Genomic DNA, 24,542 nt, shown 5'->3' on the forward strand with positions numbered 1-24,542 from the left:
GCTTTAGAGCCTGTTCTGAAACTCCCTCTGTAGTTTGAACTCATAGAGATCCTCCTGTCTCTACCTCTCAAGTGCTGGGATTAAAGGTGAGCACCACCACTGCCCAGTGGATGTTGAGCTTTTAAAAAAAATGTCTCTCAGCTGTTTTTGTTTCCTCTTTTAGGAACTCTATGTTTAGTTCCATGCCCCATTAGGGCCAGGGGTTGCTGGTTTTTTTTTTTAAAGACAGGGTTCCTCTGTGTAGCCTTGGCTGTCCTGGAATTTACTCTGTAGACCAGGCTGACCTCCATCTCATAGAACTGCCTACCTCTGCTTCCTGAGTGCTGGGATTAAAGGTGTACATCACCTTGCCCGACTCCATGTCCCATTTTTAATGGGTTATTTTCTTGATGTTTAGTTTTTTTCAGCTCTTTGCATATTCTAGATAGTAACCCTCTGACAGATGTATAGCTTCTAAAGATTTGTCCCCATTTTAGTCTTCTTCCCTTAAACAACGATGTCCTTTGCCATAAAGAACTTTGTTAGTCTCCTGAGGTTAATTGTTGGTCTTAATGCCTGGGTTACTGGGGTCCTGTTCAGAAAGTATTTCCTTGTGCCAATAATATTGATTGGATTTAAGGGCTGCTCCACAAAATAAAACCCATACCCAGAACCATTATCAGGGTCAAACCCATGGGCAGGCAAGTCATAAGGCCTAGGGGAGGATCTACCACCACCGTTCTGCTAAATGAACATGGTATTCAACGGATCGCCTAGTGCCTTCCTGTTAATCCATAGACTAGTGCATCTCAACTCTCCTCAGAGAAGTTACTATCTGTTGAAGATGGTGACTAACACAGAGACCCACCACTGACCGACGTGGAGAGAATGAGACTGGGGGCTGGAATGCTCAGCCCTAAATGGGACATTTATCCCACACCCCTCCTCCTAAGGCTCAGGGACCATTGTAGAAGAAGAATCAAAAAGACTGAAGGAGCCAGGGGCGATGGACGAAGGACGTCCACAAGAAAACAGCAGGACCCAGCACATGGGAACTCGGAGCAGTTGCAGCACCATGTACAAACATGACACTGCACAGATCAAGTCAGAGTCTGGTCACGGGAAAGATCGGCATGAAGCCCCACCCCTAGCTGAAGAGCATTTGGCAACTGACGGCTGCTGGCAACAGGGGAGTTGGTTTTCTTCAAGGATGTGGTCCTTGGAAAGCAGACATGGGGCGGCACCTGTGAGCTCAGCTATTTCATCTCCAGCACATGCTTAGCTAGTTCCTTCTATCTAATGAACAAATGAACACCATGAAGGCAAGATAAGAAAGAGGAACCCTGCAGGCTGGAGAGATGGCTCATGGGTAAGAGCACTTGCTGTTCTTCCCAGAACTGTTGTCAGGAGGCTCACAGAGGCCTGTAACCCCAGTTCCAGGGGACCTAATACCTTCTTGCCTTCATGGGGTACCCACACACATATGTGACATATACTTACACAGACATATACACATACAAACAAAAGAAAAAATATTTTTAAAAGAGAGAAAATGGAACTCAACCAAAGAAGGAATAATGAAGACTCTTAACTCTAGGGTAGCCTGAGACTTAATGTACGCTTTCAGCTTCACAGACACAGAGCAATTCATCGAAAGCCAAAGTATATGACATATAAAATAGCACAAAGATAATGATGATCAGAAAACCAAAGCTTCTAATAAAGTTTATAAATTAGAAAAAAGATATGGTCCTTGATAGGGTGACCACATTCCAGTGGAAGGCCAAATATATAGGCAGCACAAAATGAACTTGATGGGTTTAAAAAAGAAAGCCAGGTGGTAGAGGCGCATGCCTTTGATCCCAGCACTCAGGCGGATCTCTGTGAGCTGGAGGTCAGCATGGTCTACAGAATGAGTTCCAGGACAGGCTCCAAAGCTACAGAGAAACCCTGTCTTGAAACACCCCCCCCACCCCAAAAAAAAAGGAAGGAAAGAAAAAGAGAACAAAAAAGAAAGGAAGGAAGGAAAAGAGAGAAAGGAAGGCAGACCAAGTTAGGTGACTCTCACCACCCAGACCTACAATCTGGGTAGTAAGGTTGACTATGATCAGAACGTACTATAGGAAACTCTCAATTTCTAAAACAAACAGCCAGGCATGGTAGTACGTTTAATTCCTGCACTTAGGAGGCAGAGGCTGGTGAATCTCTATACGTTGAAGGTAAACCTATAGGGGCGGATCTCTGTGAGTTCGAGACTAGCCTGGTCTACAAGAGCTAGTTCCAGGACAGGCTCCAAAACCACAGAGAAACCCTGTCTCGAAAAACAAAAACAAAAAACAACAACAACAACAAAAAAAAACCCCACACACAGAAAAAGAGTCCACCTGAGCTACAGAGTTCAAAGCCAATCTAGGACACATATGGGACCCTATCTCGGTTCGAGGGAGGGCGGGCTGTGTCATCTTTTCCTCAACAACTGTCCTTTTTCCTGGGGCTGTACTAACTTCCCTCTATCCTCAAGAACAGCCTAGAGTTTGGGAGTCATAGCTTCTTGCCTACAGGTTCAGTTTTAACAGTGTCCAGAGACCCCCGCCACCTACTGTTCATCTTTCTGCCTTCTTGTCTTCTCACCCAAACTCATGCTGAACAAAAAAGCTTCGCTCTTCTCCAGGACCTTTGCCAACGCGGGCGTTCCCATCCTCTTGGGGGAAGGGCCCGAAGGAAAGAGGAGAGAGGAAGGGCAAGAGGGAAGGAGGGAGGGAAGATGCTTCCCGTAAACTGTTTGCATGAATTAGTACATTTAAAGTAGACTCCTGACGGCACACGCCTTGGAGAAATCGTTTCCAGTCTCAGATCTAACATTTGATAGTTTACAGTTCTCGCTTTTCAAATCTGTAAAACGGAGATGCTCTATGCCCAAGGCGATGTGCACAGGCACCCCCAGAACAATGATCAGCGCACCAGGACCAACGAGGTAACCCCGCGTTTGCAGAGGGCAAGGACCAGCCCACTCTGGGCCACGCGCAGGCGCGCCCGCCGGGGCCTCTTCAAGCATGCGCTAGTGACCGGAAACTCCCTCCGGAGCCTGCGGTGAAGAGGCGGGGCCTACGCAGCGGGTCTGCGCCGTACGCCTGCGTGCGTCGCGAGGGTGGGCGGGGTCGCGCAAGCGCGTAGCCCGTCCCGGCTCTGGAGCATAAACAAGAGTGCGGACGGGATGAGGCGGCGGTTGGTCCCCGCTCAGCGAGTGGCGGCGAGCGAGGGCGCAAGCCGGACCGGGCGCAGATCCTGAGTGGAACACGCTCCCGCGGGCCGCCCGAGTTGCGCCGCGCGCGCTCCCGCGAAGGGGGTCCGAGCCCGTCGCGCGCGCGCAGCCATGAACCTGGCGAGCCAGAGCGGAGAGGCCGGCGCCGGCCAGCTGCTGTTCGCCAACTTCAACCAGGATAACACGTAAGGCCGGGCTTGGGCACGGGGCCGGGTCAGAGGTCGAGGCTTGGATCGAGTTGAGGGGTGTCTAATGGGGGGCCTGAGCCCGCGCGACCGCCGGAGAGCTGCTGCCTCCTGGGCCGGGGGAGGTGATGGAACACGAGGCGTTCCCATCCACCTGTCCTCAGACCTAGCCTTTTGCAGAGTCGGGAAGGAACTGTGCACGCCGGTTTGTGCCGGTCACCCGGAATGGGTTTCTCGGCCGCCCTGGGCATTCATTGCTCACCTCCCTATTTCTCTGCATCTTCTATCGCTCTCATGGTTTCTCTTTTTCTTTTTACTTCTCTGCCATTCTTTCTGACAGGTAACTTTGTCTCCTCCAGACAACCAAACTGCAGAAACCCAGACCTTCGAACTAGAGAGACTTTGTCCTTAGAGGGCCTGGGTGCTCCAAGGGGGTGGAAGGTGGGGGTAAGGTGGGCTATTCCTGGAGTAAAAGAGAACCTTCATGCGACCTCCTGTTTTGCCAGACTGATCTGCCTTAGGTCCCAATGTGGTTCTTCAAGACTGGCTCGTTGGCATACCTGGGAGGTGGTAAATAGATGAGGCTTCTGAGGAAGGAAGGATGAGTTATGGGGCTGGAAGGAGAATAGCCATCTTGGGAAGTGAGTAAGAGGAAGTGATGTCAGAGGAGAAGGAATGGGTCACTTGGCATCACACTAAGTAGTTGGCTGCTGCTGACAGAATAGCATTAGCAAGATAGAGACTGAGGTATTTTGTTTTTCTTCAATTAAAAGTTAAATTGGAAAATGGCAGGCACCTGTATGAAGGAGCAACAGGTGCTCAATTGGACTTTCTCGATATTCTCAAGATCAGGGAGATGTCCAGAGATTTGGAAGGATGTGGGTCACCTGGTTCCGCCACAGACTAAGACGGTGAAGTTCAGAAAGGTCTGGCCCTTTCTGGATCTTAGGAGTGGTTAATGGTGGAATGGGGCAGGAATAGGCTCCTGTCTGCCCGAGTGTTCTCTCCTAGTGTTCTTTCTGTTCTACCACAGTGTGTCTTTTCTACCTCTGAAGACCCTGAGTATAGAAGTATAGTGTGGATCTGTACAAGTTAAAGCCACTAGGGCGCTGGAGAGATGACTCAATGGCTAAAACACTTGTCACACAACCGTGAGGATTAGAGTTGAGATCCCAGTACCCACAGAAAAGCTAGGCAGCTATCTATAACCCCACACTCTTGTTGAGAGAGGAGATCCCTGACTAGTTAGATTAGCAGTCAGTAAACTCTGGGGTTCAGGGAGAGACCGTACTTCATTAAATATACACCAACACTCAAGTGTAACCTCACAAACACATATTCAGATTGCTAAATACTGTGTTTTGTATGCAATACAGCACAAAGCCAGCACCGCGAAAGCTATCGGGACCTGTTGTAGCCTCGTAACTAAGCAGTGCTGTCTGGGTGGGAGGAAAACCCTTCCAGTCAGTAGCACCGGGGGACCATCAGGACTAAGTTTTTCCGATGGATTTTGGGAAGTCAGAGAGGGGCTGTGTCTATTCTAAGCCTCCTTTACCAGAGGCCTAGAGTAAAGGGACACAGCCTTCACCCCACCCCAATGTTAGACATGGTCTAGAGGCATTCATTCTCCTCCAAGCTTCCTCCAGGCACCAGGTACCATTCTGGAAGGCTATGCATTTGCCTGTAAACTGAAGATGGTTTCCGAAGGTCATTTAGCCTTGACTGCCTGCCCCTCTGCGTGCTTTTTGAAGCAGACAGTTGAGAAGTGCAGATTGCTGCAGAGCGTGGATGGGCAGCAATTCACAGAACCTGTGTGATGTGTTCAAGGGCAACCTAGTTCCCAGTTCTGGGGCTTCTTTGGGAGCATTGTTAGCACCCTAAGAAAACTGGCCAAGGAAAGACATCTGCTTTGGATGCTCTGAAAGGCCTTGGGGTTTTCTGGTGCAGGTCTGGGGTGGGGATGGGCTGGGTTCTCCAGGAACTTGGCCTGGTCATTGTCCTAAGTAAGGCATAGCACCTGACAGGTCACTGTGGCCATGGGGCATTCTGCTTCCTGTTTATAGTGGTGACTTGTCCCACTCATCCACATAATCAGTGTGACCTTTTCCTGGGGAAGGTAATGACAGGGGAAGGCCCCTATGGACTGACTGGGAAGCTGAGGGGCACCTGCTACACACTCTCACAGTGAAGGGGAAGCCTTCAAATTCAGTAATAGAGGTATCATGTCGTCATAAAACAGCAAAAAGATGTTGCAACAGGCTTGACTCATGGGAGGGGAAGATGAGAAAGGAGTACAAGTATATGCTTGAGGAGGTCAAAGGCATATCAGATCCTTTATGCTGGAGTGAAGGCATGTGAGTTGCCTGTTGTGGGTGGTGGGAATCGAACTCAGGTCCTTTGCAAGAAAAAAGCACCATTGAACAATCTCTAGCCAAGGCTCTGTTGGTGGGGCTGGGTCTTCTGTAGCTCGAGGCCAGAGTGGTAGCTGTGATTGGCCTTGAACTTTAGAGCTTCCTCCTTTGCTTACCTCCCCACCGCGGGAGTTCTGAGGTGGGCACCACCGCACCCTTTACATCTTTATTTATCTATTTTTGCTTGTTTTTCTTTTGGGACAGGATTTCTCTGTAGCTTTGGAGCCGCTCCTGGAACTAGCTCTAGTAGACCAGGCTGGTCTCAAACTCACAGAGATCTGCCTGCCTCTGCCTCCTGAGTGCTGGGATTACAGGTGTGCACGACCACTACCCGGCTTCTGATGTCTCATTTTCTGATAAGAGAACCTACCAAAGATTGTTGGTGTTTGTAATGAGACATGTAAGACACTTGATAGCCAAGGCCCACAGTTGGCCCAGCAGGCACTCTGCTGCACCTGAGCCTGTTCCAGTGTCATTATGTTCTTAGCCTGGTAAAGTTTTTACGTTCTGTTTCTTCTTGATGAAAGGCCACCATCAGTTAGAAAGCTTTAGGCACCAAAATTCTAGCCCAGATATTTAATAGTCTAATCAGTTTTGTTTATCTAGAACATCAAAAAGATTTTGCAGATCTCTGTGAGTTCAAGGCCAGGCTGGTCCAAAGTGAGTTCCAGTACAGCTAGGACTACACTGAAAAACCTGTCTCGATAAACCAAACACACACACACACAAACTTCCCATGGGGAGCACCACTAAGAACCAACCTCTCTGGACTCCACATAACCACTTCGAGACAGGGTTTCTCTGTGTAGCTTTGTAGCCTGTCCTGGCACTAGCTTTGTAGACCAGGCTGGCTTTGAACTCACAGAGATCCACCTGCCTCTGCCTCCGGAGTGCTGGGGTTAAAGGCGTGCCCCACCACCGCCCTGCTAAAGATTTATTTATTATGTATACAGTGTTCTGTCTGCACAACAGAAGAGGGCACCAAATCTCATTACAAGCTACCATGTGGGTGCTGGAAACTCAGGACCTCTGGTCAGGCAGTCAGTGCTCTTAACCTCTGAGCCATTTCTCCAGCCCAAGCCACTTCCAGTGCTTATAGGCAAGGATCTCCCTAAGTGTCTGCGATTTCCAGTGAACAGGAAGTGCAAAGGGGTGGTGTTGACGGGGTAATCCGGCAGGAAGACTGACAGCTGTCTGTTAGGGTAGGCTTTTATTTTTGTTATGCTGGCAATTGAACCCAGGCCTCACACGTGCTAACAGCTCCAGAAAATTCCTTTGAATTATTATGGTCAGGGGCCTGGAAAGATGGCTCAAGCAGTTAAAAGCACCTAGTGCTCTTGCAGAGGACCCAGATTTTTGGTTCCTAGCACCCACATGCTGACTCTCAACCACCTGTTTGTTACTCCAGTTCCAGGAGATCCAATACCCTCTTTTGGCTCCCAGAGTTCCTGTACACATGTAGTTTACATACATACATTCAGGCATATATCATTCACATAGAATTCATATATATGTATGTGTATGTATATATATGTGTGTGTGTAAGTATGTATGTATTTCACATGATCGGGCCATCTGATGGGGGAGACACAAAACCCTGAACCCAAAAGAATTTGCCAAAGCAGACATGTTCATGTCTATCCCAGCACATAGGAAGACTGAGGCAGGAGGATTAAAAGTCCCAGGCCAGCCATATCTTAGATTCCATTTCAAACAAATGAGATAAGAATGTGTCCTTTTGTCTTAAGAACACAAACATTTTCTTTGGGGGTCTGGAAAGGTGGCTCAGTAGTTAGGAGCCCTTGTTATTCTTCCAGAGGACCTGAGCAACCACTGCTCAGAGCTGCCTGTTAACATCACTGCAGCTGCCCCACACGTGTGGAAGGCATTCACGTAGATGTACTCCTATAAATACACATCTTTAAAACATACAGGAAAATACATAATTTAAGAATGATTTTTGTTTTTTTCTTTTTGTCCTTGGTATTTTGGGTATTTTCATTTTTTGCTGTGAGGCAGGGACTCACCGAAGCCCAGGCTAGCTCTGAACTGCTGATATTCCTGCTTCTTCCTCCCAAGTACCAGGGTGGTTTGTATTTTAAATTCAGAATTAGTTGAAGTAAGAGAGATTAAAATTTTCTCGTTTGTCTGGAAGATATTTTCTTGAACACCAATTTTCTAGACGTTCTTAGCTGCTGAGATTTTATTTTTAACCTTTCTGGAAAACTGTTTTGTTTCTCTTTTGTTTATTTATTTATTTCTAAATTTAAGACATGGCTGGCCTGGCATCTGCCGTGTAGATCAGGCTGGACTCTGAGTGCTGGGATTAAAAGTGTGTACCACCTTGGCCACCTTTTACTGCTCACAGTGTGTACAGATACCTAGACCTGATTACTTGATTCAAAGAACTTAGTGTAGTGAAGTATTAAGACAAACACCTAGTGGAGAAAGTTTGTGGTCCTTTATGCTATAAGACAAGCTCATACTACTAAGATTTCAGCACTGCTCATAGAGCCTTTCTCATCCTCCCCCTCCCCCCAGTTTGGTGATTTGATGCAGGGCCTCATGCAGCCTAGGCTGCCTTTGGTCTATAGCCAAGGAGGACCTGAACTTTTTTGATCTTTCAGCCTTTGCCTCCCAGATGCTAGAATTATAGGCAAATGTTACCTACCACCCCCAGCTTCTAGGAGTGTGTCCACTTCTCTGGGAGGGCTGGGAACATCAAGTGTTCAGTAGATGAGCTTGTTGTTAAAGTAGCCCCAAGTGTTGTCCTGGGGTACAAATACAAATTGGGTGAAAGTCCTTTGCTCTGCCCAGGCGCTTAGACCAGGAATAGCCCCAGTGTCTGAACTGTGTCTCCTCAGTCCCTCCTTTCCCCCATCCTCCTTTGCATCGGTGAAGCCTGGCTGTGCTGCGTGCTCTTGCTGCCTTGGTCAGTTGCATTCTGGAGATGGAATTTTCTGATCAGAAGCCCCTTCATTTGGTGTCACCAAGACACTGTGCTCCAAGCCTTTTAGCCAAGGCTGGGAGTTGGTGAACATGGCCTGTCAAATATAAGCCATCGAAAAGAACAAAGATAATAGTCTTCCCCTCCCAGGGTCTAAGTAGTTCCCTTAGTGCGAGTCATTCCCACCCTACCTCTCAGGCACAGTGCAGTGGGTGCTGGAGGCAGTCCCAAAATGAGGATGGATACCAAGCCTGGGTTTAAGGGTGGAGAATGCTGTGCAACTTACTGAACTTGAAGGCCCGCGAGCGCCAAAACAGTTGTGTGTCTGCAGTCACTGGCTGACAGCTGATTATTCTGTGGTTAGGTCTTAAACTTAGAGCTCTGAGTTTTGTTCATTTATTTTTTGACTACTTTTCATCTTTCCCCAGGCTTTTATTGAGGGTAACAGACAAACCTAAATATACTTAAAGTCTATAGCCAGATACCCTCCTACAGGTGTATGTGGGATGTGTGACCACTGGGCTGGGGAGATAGATAGTTCAGAGGGTAAAGCACGTGCTGTTAAAATGAGGGGGAGTTCATCTCTGAAGAGCACACATCAAGCCAGCTGTGTGTCCGGTCTTCCTAAGGTTGGGTAGGGAGCAACCAAGGATTCCTGGACCATCGGAGGCCAGCTAGCCTGGTGTGTGCAGCTGTGATGAGAGCCCTGTCTCTAACAAGGTGGGAGGGGAGGGCCAACACCTCAGGTCATTCCCTGACTCCACTGTGTACCACGGCTTATACTTGCTCACAAACACGAGCTGTCACCTGACATGCTTGGGTTCTGTGTATGATAACCATATTGTGTCAGGTCCCAGCACCTTGTTAACCATCATGGCCCTGCCTTATGCTTGACAACCCTCTGGCCTGTAGCATCCTCTACCACGTATCTGATCCATACCTGTGAGATAGCTCGGAACACGCGGTGATTTCTGGTAGAAACCCGGTTTACTGGAGGTAAGGTAGGTACTGGTTTATGCATGACTGCTGTCTCCATGCCTTAGCTCTTACTTGTGATCTGGCTTTTTTGCAGGTCCCTCGCGGTTGGTAGTAAGTCCGGGTATAAGTTTTTCTCCCTTTCTTCTGTGGATAAGCTGGAACAGATCTATGAATGCAGTAAGTGCTTGCTTTATTTTCCCTTTGTTAAACAAAGTAGACTTGTTGAACTGGAATTGGAATGCAGTCCTCTACTCCCAGCACTGGGCGGTTCAAATCCACATAGCCTTGGGCCAGTCCTCTTCCACCCTACCCACCTCAGGATTGACCTCTGGGTGTCCTCCTAGGTCTCTGCATATTTGCATATAATGTACATTTAAGGCTTCCCAGCTTTTAGGATCTGGTATGTTACCGTACACCCTCCTTACTACCCTTTACCTGAGGTTACTATCATAAAGGGGTTCTAGGAGCTGTTCCGCCCCCATAGGTTTTCTTTTGTTGTCATTTGGAAGGCCCCAAGCTGAGTCTTTTGACAAACAGAAGTCCTGCCTGGCTGCTGTGTGTGGTCAGGATTGGAAGTTGATGACTGCAGAGCACATCACTGGGGCTGAAGACAGTTCAGTGCTCCAGCACTTGCTGGAACCCACATGGTAGGTAGTTCACAGCCATCTGCAAGTCCAGGGAATCTGACGCCCTCTTCTGACATTCGCAGACACTAGGCACATACGTGGTACACAGACATGCAAGTACAGGTAGAACACTCATACACATAAAAGTAAGTACATTTTAAAAAATAATAATTTGTATGTATGAGTGGTTTGTTTGTGTGGATGTGGAGGTCAGAGGTGAGAAGTTGTCTTTTTCAGATACTTTGTTTTTCAAGATAGCTGTGCTATCCTGGAACTTGCTCTGTAGACCAGGCTGGCCTCGAACTCAGATCCACCTCCTGAGTGCTGGGATTAAAGTTTTGTACCACTACTGCCTGGCTACACTGCTTTTTGTTTTTTTGTTTTGTGGTTTTTTTTTTTTTTTCATCCTTTGCATTTTTTGTTTGTTTTTGAGGCAGACTCTGTCACTGAACTTGGAGCCAGTCAGCAGGGCTGGATTGACTGATCAGTGAGTTCCAGGCACCCTCCTGTCTCTGCCCCACCTGCATTCTGTAATTACAGGCATGAGCTAACATCCAGGTTTTTACATCAGTAAAATGTCTGGGGATCTGAATGCAAATCCTCTTCCTTGCTGCTTTACCATTGGCTATGTCCCCAGCCTCTATACACTACTAAAGACAGGTTTTTATTATATTTTATTTATTTAGTGTGTATGACCTTAAATGCACACATGCATTACCGCACTAGTCTGGAGTTCAGGGGACAACTTACAAGAGTCTACTTTCTCTTTCCACTATTTGGGTCCCAGGTCAAACTCAGGTGTGCCAGCAGGCACTTTCACCGACTGTGAAAAAAAGTATATTTAAAAAGGTGGAGGAAGGCCCCACTGAAAAGGTGGCTCAGTAATTTTTTTTTTTTTCCGAGATAGGGTTTCTCCATAGTTTTTGGTTCCTGTCCTGGAACTAGCTCTTGTAGACCAGGCTGGCCTCAAACTCACAGAGATCCGCCTGCCTCTGCCTCCCTAGTGCTGGGATTAAAGGCGTGCACCACTACCACCTGGCTGGCTCAGTAATTTTTAAAAAATTACTGTTCCTGGGGCTGGAGAGATGGCTCAGAGGTTAAGAGCATTGCCTGCTCTTCCAAAGGTCCTGAGTTCAATTCCCAGCAACCACATGGTGGTTCACAACCATCCGTCATGAGGTCTGGTGCCCTCTCCTGGCCTGCAGGTATACACACAGACAGAATATTGGATACATAATAAATAAATAAATATTTAAAAAAAAAAATTACTGTTCCTGCAAAGGGCCTGGTTTTGGTTCCCAGTGCTTATACCAGGAGGCTTACGTTTGCCTGTAACTCAGTTCCAAGGTCTCTAACAGCTCTTTCTGTTTTCTGAGGGCAGATATACACAATAAACATTTAAAAATATTTTTTACTGCCTTAAAAAAAATTGTGGCCATGTGTGGTGGCTCATGCCTTTAAACCCAGCACTCAGGAGGCTGAGGCAGTCAGATACCTGTGTTTAAGGTCAGCCAAGGCTACATAGCATGGTGAAACCATGTCTCAAAAAAGAAAAAACAAACAAATGTTGTGTAGTGGGGTACAGTGTCGGGCACAACCTGCGGGCATTGGTTCTCTATGCCATGTAGGTCCCAGGGATTGGGACCAAGGCTTGGCAGCAAACGCCTTTACCTGTTAAGTTTCTTGCAGGACAACACCCCCCTACACACGCGCGCGCGCGCACACACACACACACACACACACACACACACACTTGTTAAGGGGAAACACTTTAAATTGACATGCAACCTGAATTCCTAAGATGCAGCCCCTCTGTCAAAGACTGTGGCCAGGGCATCACTCCTCAGTCTTTCACACGTCTCCAGTTTTGCATGTGTCTGCTTACGTGTTTAATTCTGTGATGTCTGAGCCCTGAGGAGAGTCCTGTATCTCCCACCATCCTGCCCCAGAGCAGTGTGGTTCTCAACCTTCCTAATGCTGTAGCCCTTTAGTATCGCCCTCATCCTGTGGTGATCCCAGCTGTTTTCATTGCTACTTCATAGTTATAATTTTGCTATTATTGTGAATCATAATGTAAATATCAGAGTCTCCCTATGGTCTGTGATGACCCCTGTGAAATGGTCTTGACCCACAGGTTGAAATCCACTGCCCTGGGAAGCTCCTGAGGGTGAAGTCAGGCCCAGTGGCCTGTCTGTAATCCCAAGGTTTGGGAGGGTTGTTTGCTATCAGCCTAGGTGCAGAGTGAGACCCTGTCTAGAAAAAGGCAAAATAACAATTAACTAATAAAAAAACAAAACCCCTTCATGTTTATAACCCTGTCTTCTTGCTTCCTCCTGCCCACTGTCTGACGCTGGCAGCCACTGATCTTCTAGTTCTTGAGTCTTCCTGAGTACTGGGCATGTCAGGTTTGAAAGTTGTATCAGGTTGTTTCTGTGGTCGCTACAGTGAGCTTCCTGAAGTCCAACTGAATAGGAAGAACAAATTTATTTAGGTCCCTTTAGGAGATCCAGGGGCGTGACTGCTAGCTGCACAGACACCATAGGCAAGAGGGTGGGAGCAGTGACCACAGCTGAAGATGGGAGGGCTGGATGTTGCCCTTGTAACAGTTTTTCTTTTGTTTTGTTTGGCCTGCAAGCTTATGAGGGCAGGGCATCTGATCCCCAGGACCGAAGTTACTGCTGGTTCTGAGCTGTGCAATGAGTGCTGGGAATCTAACCCAGGTCCTCAGCAGAGCAATACTTTTGCGTAGATTCTGGGGAGTCAAATTGAGGTCCTCACACTGGAGACAGATGCTTTACCCACTGAGCCATCCCCAAAGCCTGGTGATTGGCTTTTCGGTCAGCACAATACCCTAAGAAGTTAACCCAAGTGTGACAATATGCTTTTTTTGTTGTTGTTGATTGAGTAGTAGTTCACAGTTTAACTGTGAGCTCATGGAAAGACACAGTGATAGTCTAGATCTGGACCATGACAAGTAAGGCAGCCGTGCGCATCCATGGGTGGCTTTCTGTGCAGATGGGAATTTTCATTTCTTGGAGGTGAGTGCCCCAGAGTACAGTTGTTTTTTTGGCAACTGCATGTGTAGGTTTTTTTTTTTTTTTAACTAATTTAATATAGGTGGGGTGGGTGTACCTGTGATCCTGAGGCTTAGGAAGTGGGGCAGAGTGATCAGAAGTACAAGCTCATGCTCAGCTAGAGAGTGAATTTGAGCCCAAATTGGATTCCATCTGCAGCAACAAAGCAGACCAGAGATGGCCACACTCCCTCGGTGTCTCGCCCTCATTCACCAGCAATGTGAGAAATTCCGCATGCTTGATTGCACTGCACGCCTTTCCCCTCGCTCAGCTCTTCTGATAGTGCAGTATTGTCCCATGCTTTTAGTTTATGTTTCCTTTGGGTTGTGGTGTTGAATGCCTTTTTGGTTTTGCCATAGGGTTGGTCTGTTTTTAGACAGAATCTGTGTCCTAGAACTGACTGTCCGAGAACTCTGTTGATCAAACTGGCCTCAAACTCACAGATCTTCCTGCCTCTGCCTCCTAGTGCCTGGATTAAAGGTGTGTCCACTAAACCCGGCTTTGCTTTTGTTTTTTGAGATTGGCTAGCCTCAACTCTCCTGAGGTTACAGCTCAGTGTCAATCATTTTTATCCCTTACCCTCAAATTTTGCCGACTCGTTTGTTTAAAACCAGTCTCAGGTAGTTCAGGGTGGCTTCGAACTTACTATGAAGTCAAGATTGGCCCTAAATTGCCTATTCTCTACCTTGAAGTGACGTTCAGACTTTAAGACTATTCTGGTTGCTGAAGAGGAGTGACAGGTGCCTAGAAGTGACAAGCATGAGGCTGGGAACTCTAGTGAACAATTAGTGGCACCCTAGCCCTGGCCTAAGGTGAGGGGGACACTGAAGCTTCCTTAGAATTCCAGAGTCCTGCCCACTAGGAGAGTAGAGGGCTCCATTCCTGCTCAGTGTCATCTTGAAGGTGCCGTTGACTCCAGGATGCAGTGTGTCTGGCTTCAGTGTCGCCTTGGTTGTTACTGTCTCAAAAGTGATCACCCTCTAGGAGAGAGTGGCACCAGGGTTCCTTCCCTGTGTCCTGCTGCTTTATCTGTCCTCATGGTCACCTCCTCATGGTCCCCCAGTGTCCTCTGCCTCAGAGATGGTGACTAAAGCAGATGTCACCCAGTGATTACTGATGTCGGGCATCCTCCTCAGGGAAAGGATCCCTTGGTCTTTACCCATGGCTGACGCTGTGATCAAGTCTCTAGTGCAGAGTGCCTTGCCTGCACTGTCCGATTGTGGCGTCACTGTCAGCGCCTGTGTGGGAGACTGTGTAGAGGAGGACTGTCAGTACCTAGTCCTCATCGGCCTCTGCCGCAACTTCCTGACTGGCTTTAGGTGGGAACAGAGTGTGATGTCTTGATAATATCTCGTAAGTGTGGAAGGTAGTGTGCCAGCTTGTGTGTCCCCTTGGTGAACTTTGATTCTTAAAAATAGATGCTGAAGCAGGAAAGAACATTCCAGTTCATGCTTTCTAGCTTGTGTTTTTTATGGTTGTGTGCTCGAGCATGTGTGTGGCAGGTCAGAAGAGTGTCTTGGTGTCTGTTCAGGCCTTCCACCTTCGTGTGATCTGTGAAGCTATGAAGCTTGAACTCTGGTCTCCAGGTGCAGCAAGCACCTTTACCTGCTGAGCCATATGGCCAGCTCCATTTAGTTACTCTTCCACCCAGACACTGATGGGGGCTTCTGTCCCTGCAGTGCTGCGCCCTCCTCTCTCACAGAGATAACTCCTGGGAAAACCAGTTTCCCTCTGAGTGGGTGTCAAGGTTATCTAGTACTCTTCTGCAAGTAGGAAAGAATCTTACTTCTTTACGGCTCCAATTCGAGGTCTTGTACACTTGTGAATCCTAGCGGTCTATCATAAAATCAAATCTTTGCAATCAGCCCCTGCTGTTTATCAAAAAAATGAGCCAAGGCGGGTCCTTGGGAACAAGGGGAACAAGACCAACCACTGCTTGTTTCTTTAAAGCAAACAAAAAGTAAAAACTTTGCCCAGCAGCATTGTTGGATCTTTACTGACAGTGCTGTTGTAACTTCAGACTTTTCACTTATTTTCATATTTGAGACAGGGTCTTATTAGGTAGCCCAGACTGGCTTGGAATTCCTGAGCCTCCAGCTTTAGATTCCTGGATGCTAGGATTACTGGTGTATGCTACCATACCTGTGTTCCATTATTTCAAACTCAGTCTCTTTCCCCCTCACCCCTGAGGGTAAACCAGGCTGGCCTCTAACTCACTGTGTTGTTGGGTTGACCTTGAACATCTGATCTTCCTGTCTGTCTCCCAAGTCTTGGCATTTAAAGTCAGGCATCACTGCTCTGGTTTTGATGCAGATGTGTGGGTAGAACCCAGGGCTTCTGTATACTAGGCAACAGCAACACTATAACAGCAGTGTCCACTATTAAGTTAAATACATAAAAGATCTTTGTAAAATGTCAGAGTGTAGAAGTGAGCTTCTCCAGATGCCTCATGGGGCAGAAGCATGTGAGTGGGGACAGCTCCCTCACAAAATGTGCTCTTCTGAAAGTCCAGGAAGTGAGCCCATCTGTAGCTCAGCGGTGTCTGAAACCTTGGTGGCTGTGGGAGCCTTCCCTAGACAGAATACCTTATGGACCATAGTCTATGTCCTCAGGTCTGAGAAAGGATGCTTTTCCCAATGATGGCCATGAGATTTTACAGTAATGGAGTCACTTCTCTCCCTCGGTCTGCTAGGGGAGCAGCTCTTGGCTGGCATCTCTGGGCGAGCCCCGTGCACAGACAGGCCTGTATGGACATATGCCCCATCAGTTCTTCAATGTCCTGTTCTTCCCATTGACGGCCACCATCGTTGCCAGCTATCCACTGTGCCACAGATGCAAAACACTTAGCCCACATAATTCCTCTCTTCAGGTAGACTTCAAGGCTTCTAGACAGCCAACCTCAAGGAAGAAAGTAGGCAGCATTGTGCCTGAGGCCACCTAGAAACTGGGCCATTGCCACTTGAGCTCACTGAAGTTTGTTTTTTTTTTTTTTGGTTTTTCGAGACAGGGTTTCTCTGTGGCTTTGGAGCCTGTCCTGGAACTAGCTCTGTAGACCAGGCTGGTCTCGAACTCACAGAGATCCGCCTGCCTCTGCCTCCCGAGTGCTGGGATTAAAGGCATGCGCCACCATCGCCCGGCTTTGTATTCATAGTTTTCTGTGCATCCGCTTGGGTGCACTCTGACTTTGGTGTGCCACCGTGGGTCTCCTTGGCCAGCCTGCTAACCACTGCTTCTCAGCAAGGTTGAGCTGTCCTCAATCGAATGGACAGGGCCATACCAAGTGTGCTGGTGTGCTGGTTCTGTCAGCACCAAGCTTAGTAAACAGCAGTGGGCTGGGAGAGGGCCCAACAGGTAAAGTACCTGCTACATAGGCATGTTCAGATCCCCAGCACCCGAGTAAAGGCAGGTATGGCAGTGCCTGTTACTCTGGTGCTGGGGAAAGGAGGACAGGCAGGTGGATCCTGGCCAGCTAGTCTTGCCACCCTAAGAACACCAGGTTCAGTGGGAGGCCAGCAGAAAAAGACATCTCTCAACAATCTTTTGTTTGGCCTGCCCACACTCATACACATGCACATGTCTACACAGTCAGCTTTTCTTGGTCAGTCAGAGACTGGGGGACAGGTTCCCCTGCCATTTGCAGTGGGTCCACCCCTTTTCCTGGTGGAAGTCAGATAAAAGATACAGATAGAAAGTTGCCCCAGAAAATCTAGCAGTTGTTTGATGTCTTCAGTGGTTTGTTTTTGTTTTATGTTTGGTTTTTGTTTGTTTGTTTTTTTGTTTTGTGTGTGTGTGTGTGTGTGTGTGTGTGTGTGAGAGAGAGAGAGAGAGAGAGAGAGAGAGAGAGAGGGGGGGGGGGGTTTCTCTGTAGCTTTGAAGCCTGAAGCCTTGAACTCAGAGATCCTCCTCTTTCTGGGATTGAAGGCATGCACCACCACTGCCTAACAGTCTTCAGTATTTTTAGAGAGACTTCCCCCACACACACTGACGCCCATTGCCTGGAGTTGGAAAACTGGAAAGACCTGGAGGGAATGCCTACTTGGGTTCTGTCTTGTGTCCATGGCCCGTTTTTCCCTAGGTGGCATGGTTTGTAATGAGAGGTCCCCCTACCGCTTGTATCAGTAACCTCTTGCTTCAGGTCTTAGTGTACCAGTCAGAGTTCATAGGCTGCACTAGGCTACCTAAGGTGGGTTTTAGTGTGATTTAATACAACAAAAACAAGCTCTTTGGGATATAGTTTCTGTACCTTTCTGCTTAAAGTTTAAAGTTGGGTAACTCCTAGTACATTTCCTAAGTTGAGTAGCCTACCACTGTGGAATATTCAAATGTTTTTATCATCTCTTAAAGCTCAAGTCCATTAGCAGTCACTCCCCATTCCCTCTCTGCCCAGCCCAGCTCAGCCACTCATCTCCTTTCTGCATCTATAGATTTGCTGTCTGGGCTTTGCAGATAAATGCAACTGAGTGTGGCTGGTTCTCTGATCGTTTGGAATGTTTTTACAGCTCTTCCCTGCTCCCCCATGTATCGGGCCTTCCTTTGTAGCATACTCTCCACCTGTCCTGCATGCAGCCTCTCATTCATGCATGGCATGGGCTGTTTGCATTTCTTTACTGTTGTGAATAGCTTTGGTGTGCTAGCAGTGGTGTTCCCGCTCATAGAATAGATAAGGGAGTCAGATGACTTTGAGGAACTTGGCCTTGGCCACTGGTGAATAAAGCTGGTAGGTAACTTCCTAGTGTTAGAAAGGTGGGGCCAACAGATAAACACTGATCCCCCACCCCACCCTTAGCCAAGGTAGCCCAACACGGGGTGTTTCTGTTTTGGTTTTGTTTGTTTAGCAAATTAATGATATAAGGCAATAATTTGGGAAGTTGATCCTATGTCCCTTCCTATTGTGAGGCTAATCACTAGTTCAGCATCTTAGAGAAGGTATTGGACTAAGTAAATATAAGGTATGGCTAGTCCCTCCGCAGGGAAAACATCCACAATCTAACAGACTTGGATCCAGGTGAACTCTGTCTCAGGGATGTGCAGTGATTTCCATTGTTGAAAATGGTGTTAGAGATCTTTCTTTTTTTTCTTTTTGTTGTTGAAACAGGGTTTCTTTGTAGTGCTGGCTGTCCCGGACTTCTGTAGACCAGGATGACCTTGAATTCACAGAGGTCTACCTGCCTATACCTCCCAAGTGCTGAGATTAAAGATATGTGCCTGCATGCCTAGCCGAGAAATCTTCCTCCTCTTAGATGTCTTCCCCCCCCCCCACTCTGGCTGGCCTATAATTCAGAGATCCGCTTGCCTCAGCACTGCTTGTACCTATGCTAGGATAAGGGTGTGCTTTAACCCACCCCCTCCTCCCCGTCTCTTGGCTTCTAATTCTGGTTTCAGGGACGGGGGAGTTTGGTTGCTCCTTTTTGGTTTTTCAAGCCAGAGTTTTCTCTGTATCTGTGTAGCCCTGCCTGTCTTGAAACTCTGTAGACCAGACTGGCCTCTAATTCACAGAGATCTGCCTGCCTCTGCCTCTTGAGTGCTGGGATTAAATGTATGCACCATCCTGCCTGACTATTTTACTCTCTTTTCTTTTTTGTATTTTTTTTTATTGATATTTATTGGGCTCTACATTTTTCTCTGCTCCCCTCCCTCCCTCTCCCCTTCCACCTACAATCCTCCCCCAAGGTTTCCATGCTCCCAATTTACTCAGGAGATCTTGTCTTTTTCTACTTTGTACTTCCCATGTAGATTATATCTATGTAAGTCTCTCTTAGAGTCCTCATTGTTGTCTAAGTTCTCTGGGATTGTGGTTTTTAGGCTGGCTTTCTTTGCTTTATGTTTAAAAACCACCTATGAGTGAGTACATGTGATAATTGTCTTTCTTTATCTGGGTTATTTCACTCAAAATGTTTTCTAACTCTATCCATTTTCCAGCAAAATTCAAGATGTCGTTATTTTTTTCTGCTATGTAGTATTCCATTGTGTAAATGTACCACATTTTCCTTATCCATTCTTGTGATCAAGGGGCATTTAGGTTGTTTCCAGGTTCTAGCTATGACCAACAAAGCTGCTATGAACATAGTTGAGCACATGTCTTTGTGGCATGATTGAGCATCTTTGAATATATACCCAAAAGTGGTATTGCTGGGTCTTGAGGAAGGTTGTTTCCTAATTTTCTGAAAAATCGCCACACTGACATCCACAGGGATTGTACCAGCTTGCATTCCCACCAGCAATGCAGAAGTGTTCCCTTTTCCCCAAAACCTCTCCAGTATAAGTTTTCATCAGTGTTTTTGATCTTGGCCATTCTTACAGGTGTAAGATGGAATCTCAGAGTTGTTTTGATTTGCATTTCTCTGATGACTAAGGATGTTGAACATTTCCTTAAGTGTCTTTTAGCCATTTTAGATTCCTCTGTTGAGAGTTCTCTGTTTAGGTCTGTATTTCATTTTTTTTTTATTGGATTATGTGATCTTTCGGTGTCCATTTTTTTGAGTTCTTTGTATATTTTGGAGATCAGACCTCTATCTGATGTGGGGTCAGTGAAGATCTTTTCCCATTCTGTAGGCTGTCATTTTGTCTTGTTGACTGTGTCCTTTGCTTTACAGAAGCTTTTCAGTTTCAGGAGGTCCCATTTATTGTTTCTCTCAGTGTCTGTGCTGCTGGGGTTTAGGAAGTGGTTCCCTGTGCAAATGCGTTCAAGTGTACTTCCCACTTTCTCTTCTGTAAGGTTCAATGTGGCTGGCTTTATGTTGAGGTCTTTGATCCATTTGGACTTGAGTTTTGTGCATGGTGATAGATATGGGTCTATTTTCATTCTTTTACGTGTTGATATCCAGTTATGCCAGCACCACTAGTTAAATGTGCTTTCTTTTTTCCATTTGATATTTTTTGTTTCTTTATCAAAGATCAGGTGTTTGAAGATGTGTGGATTGATATCCGGGTCTTCTATTCGGTTCCATTGGTCCTCCTGTCTGTTCTTATGCCAACCAATATCAGGCTGTTTTCAGTACTGTAGCTCTGTAGTAGAGTTTGAAGTCAGGGATTGTGATGCCCCCAGAAGTTCTTTTATTGTACTGGATTGTTTTGGCTATCCTGGGTTTTTTGCTTTTCCATATGAAGTTGAGTACCATTCTTTCAGGGTCTGAAGAATTTTGCTGTAATTTTGATGGGCATTACATTGAATCTGTTTTTTACTCTTTTAAACGGAGTTTCACTGTGTAATGATGACTGGCTTCAGACTTGCAACAGTCCTCTGCCTCGGCCTCCTGGTGCCGACTGTAGGTGTGAGCCCCGCACCCAGCCTGAACAGTAGTTGTTTTGTCTGCCTCTGTAGCACTGGTGCAATTTTCCTCCAGTTGACTGGGTTTGAATTCCTGGCTGTGATGTCCCAGATCCTTCTTGTGCCCGCTGCTGGCTCTGCTTTATCAAGCTACACTTGCACTTAGGAAACCTTCCACCTCTGCCCTGCCCTCAAAGCCAGTAATGACCCTTGCTCTAGAGAGAGTTTGGTGCTCACAGCAGGGAACACCAGGCCGTCCCCCAGATGACCTGATCTCCTACTGGCCTCTGGACCTGGCTGGGATCCTCCCTCCTCCTCACTGAGAAGGGGGTGGAGTTTCCCACAGTTTTAATTTAGTCTTATTGGATTTTATTGCTCCTGGCATTATTAAGTAGCAGGATCCTGGGTCTTTGACCTGTGTCTGGTGAAGTGCCAGCTTGGGTTAGCACATAGGGGCTCCTGTGACAGTTCCCAAAACTCGAATCTAGTCCTTTCTGCGTCTTCGAGGCTATTGAAGCCAGTCCTCATCACCGCTGACAGCAAGAGCCAATTGAACTTACTATATATACCAGTATGCCCTCAAATTTACAGGGATCCTCTCGCTTCTAGTGCCACTACAGCTGTGTGTGTGTGTGTGTGTGTGTGTGTGTGTGTGTGTCGGAGGGCTGGTATGTAGAGTCCAGCTTGACACTTTAACACTCTTTGGGCTAGCTAGCCATTGAGCTGCACGGGTCCTCATGTCTCTGCCTCGCCGGTACACCACCATGCCCTGCTTTGTTCATGGGTGCCGTTGGGGAGAGGTTCTCGTGCTTGAATTAAGGATGTGTTTGTATGCACAGGAGTGCAGGTGCCCTCAGGTCAGAGGAGGGCATCAGATCCCCTGGAGGTAGAGTTCCAGGCCAGTTGCAAGTCAGATGTGGGTGCTGGGACCTGAACTCAGGCCCTCTACAGAAACTCTTCACTGCTGAGCCACCTCTCCAGCTCTAGCCTTTTTTAAGATTGGGTATCACTATGTGACTTTGGCTAGCCTAGAACTCTATGTAAACCAGGATGTTTACATATGTCACAAGAGATCCACCTGCCTCTGCATCTTGAGTGCTAGGACGAGAGGTGTGTGTTACCACACCTGGCAGCTGTGAACCGATCACTTTTCCACATTCCAAGTGATGTGATTACAGGTGTATACACCTTGCCCAGTTTGTGTTACTGAAAATCTACCCAGGCTTTGTGCATGCTGGGTATCCCCTGAGCTACACACTCATGATGCTCTTCCTGCCTAGAAAGTTTATTGTGGTAGATGCCTTGGGGTTTCTTGAAGGAGGATCCTTGCTTTGTGCCACAGATACTGACATTCTGGGTCTCAGGTCTCTCTACCCAACTTGGTTGGCTGTGTTCTGGGTGTTTGTTGTGTATAAAATCTCTGCCTCCTCTAAGAGCCGGCAGTGTCACCTGTACCCTTTGTTACCAGGCACATCTGGGCAGGATGCCGCTCTGCGAATCTTCTGCAGCATAGTACGCACCTTCTGGTTCCATCCCTCTGGCTTGTTCTGCAGTGGTGGCAGCCACTGTGTTTTGATCCTTGAAATGAAAGCTTGCTGCTTTGGAAAAGAAGCAAATATGATTTGTATCATCTGGGTAAAAGTGCCATGACTGAACTGTAAAGAGCTTAGGATCGCCGGGCGGTGGTGGCGCACGCCTTTAATCCCAGCACTCGGGAGGCAGAGGCAGGAGGATCTCTGTGAGTTCGAGACCAGCCTGGTCTACAGAGCTAGTTCCAGGACAGGCTCCAAAGCCACAGAGAAACCCTGTCTCGAAAAAACAAAAAACAAAACAAAACAAAAAAAACAAACAAAAAAAAACAAATAAAGAGCTTAGGATCATGCTTTGATTTTACTCATATTCCATTGGTTCTCACACTTTTAGCAAAAAATGTGTGTGTCCAGTTCTAGCTTACGTCCAGTGTGTTAATGCATATTGCCTTTCCGGTCAGGCAGACATGATGAAACCATGTGCTTACCTAGACACACAAATGCTCCTTAACTTAAATAATTGCAAACAGAGCTACATTTATCAATTCAACTCACTGAATGTAGCAACAGCACGGTTCTTTCCCCTTGTGTCTGCAAGCTGTGGTTCAGTGGTTAGCCTGCGCCCCCTTTGTAGTGTCATGTTTCTTGGCCCTGTTTGAGTAAGGGTGGCCCAGTGAGATGCCTCAGTGCATAAAGACATTTGCTGTCAAGCTTGACAACCTAGGTTGGAACCCCAGGAGAACAGGCATCCACAAATTTTCCTCTGACCTCTCCACACTTGTCACAGCAGACATGCACACCCACAGTATATAAATAAACCAACAAATAAAAGTAATGAGTGTGTTTTGAAGTCCTGCCAGCAGCAGAGGGTATTTAAAGACACGCTTTCATGATTCTGCTTTGGCATCTGAGTTTGCACATAGGGTGTGAGCTGTATTTATAGTGCCAGCAGCCATGGCTCTAGATAATGAGACTTTCCATCCCCCCCTGCTGTCCTGTGAGTCTTGGGAACATGGGAGCCCATGTATCCCTTACAGCATTCAATGTCATGTCCCTGTTAGAAGTACATGCACCTGTGTCTGTGGGTGGATGGGTGGTTGACTGGGAGATGTATTGTCCCTGTATGTGTTCTTCTTTTCTGATTCCAGCTGACACAGAAGATGTGTGCATCGTGGAGAGATTGTTTTCAAGCAGCTTGGTAGCCATCGTCAGCCTCAAAGCTCCCAGGAAACTGAAAGTTTGCCACTTTAAGAAGGGAACTGAAATATGCAACTACAGCTACTCCAACACGATACTGGCTGTGAAGCTGAACAGGCAGGTGCGTGGCACCTCGTACTAGTAAGCAGCTCAGTTGGTAGAGAACCTACCATACCCCAAGTCCTAGGTACCGTCCCAAGCACAGCGTAAAACCAGCTTAAGTGTAATCTGTACACCTGTAATCTGAGCACTCTGAGAGATAGAGACAGGAAGATCAGGAGTATGGGAGCCTATCTCAAAATATGAGTAGGGCTGGGAAAATGTCTCAGAGAGGTCTTGCTGCATAAGTACAATGACCTGAGCCTGAATCCCCAGCATAAAAACTCAGGCTGGCCATGGGTACCTCTAACCCTAGCATTGTAGGGGGCGGAGGCATGTTCCTCCCATGTCTCACTCTGTTGGGCTTTCGACTCTTCACCATTATCATTTCTAGGTTCCTGAATGTCTTTTCTTTGGGTTTTTGAGGCAGGGTGTCTATGTAGCCCTGGCTGTCCTGTAACTTGCTATGTAGACCAGACTGGCCCTGAATTCACAATGATCCATCTGCCTCTGCCTCCAACTCCAGAACACACTTGCTCAGGCAGACCATTAGCTCCATTCTCAGCATCTTTGATCCAATAGTCCTAAGCATGACACTGCTTTGCCCCAGCCCACTCCATTTGTCCTCAGGACACTAGTCTTATTGTCGGTTACTGTCTCCCTGGATGCGGGTCCAGGGATAGCATCAGCTTTTTATGCAGTGCCTTCTTTTGCTTTTATAAACGATACTTTTAAAGAGTCTCTTCCATCTTTTCCTTCTGTGATGTATATTTTTCCCCAAACCAACAGAACAAGCCCCTTGTGTGGAGCATTTGCTGCGTGTGTTTCCTGAGAGTCTTGGCCACAGTTTGCACACAGTAGCCACTGCAGAAGAGCCTCCAGTGTTTTCTGTGTGCTGCAGCAGTCAGATTCCAGAGGCTGCATTGTTTTTAAAGCAGTTAACCAGACATGTGCGTCCTGGTTGCCTGATTGAACTGGGAGTTGGCCC

The 24,542-nt window shown here is 47.2% G+C and overlaps 1 protein-coding gene across 1 annotated transcript in view; it reads left to right on the forward strand.

Annotated features, from left to right (window-relative positions):
* The first annotated feature begins 3,138 nt into the window (after positions 1-3,138).
* Positions 3,139-24,542, forward strand: part of LOC121464893 (WD repeat domain phosphoinositide-interacting protein 2) — a 34,760-nt gene continuing 13,356 nt past the window's right edge. Inside the window, exons 1-3 of the mRNA XM_041677995.1 lie at positions 3,139-3,426; positions 9,857-9,939; positions 23,407-23,576. Coding sequence (XP_041533929.1) covers positions 3,353-3,426; positions 9,857-9,939; positions 23,407-23,576 — 327 coding nt within the window. The 5' untranslated portion in view covers positions 3,139-3,352. The remainder of the gene's footprint in view (positions 3,427-9,856; positions 9,940-23,406; positions 23,577-24,542) is intronic.

Source organism: Microtus oregoni, unplaced genomic scaffold (genome assembly GCF_018167655.1).
Source record: "Microtus oregoni isolate MIOR12 unplaced genomic scaffold, Mior012 000029F_ref0000214, whole genome shotgun sequence".
NCBI classification, from domain to species: domain Eukaryota; kingdom Metazoa; phylum Chordata; class Mammalia; order Rodentia; family Cricetidae; genus Microtus; species Microtus oregoni.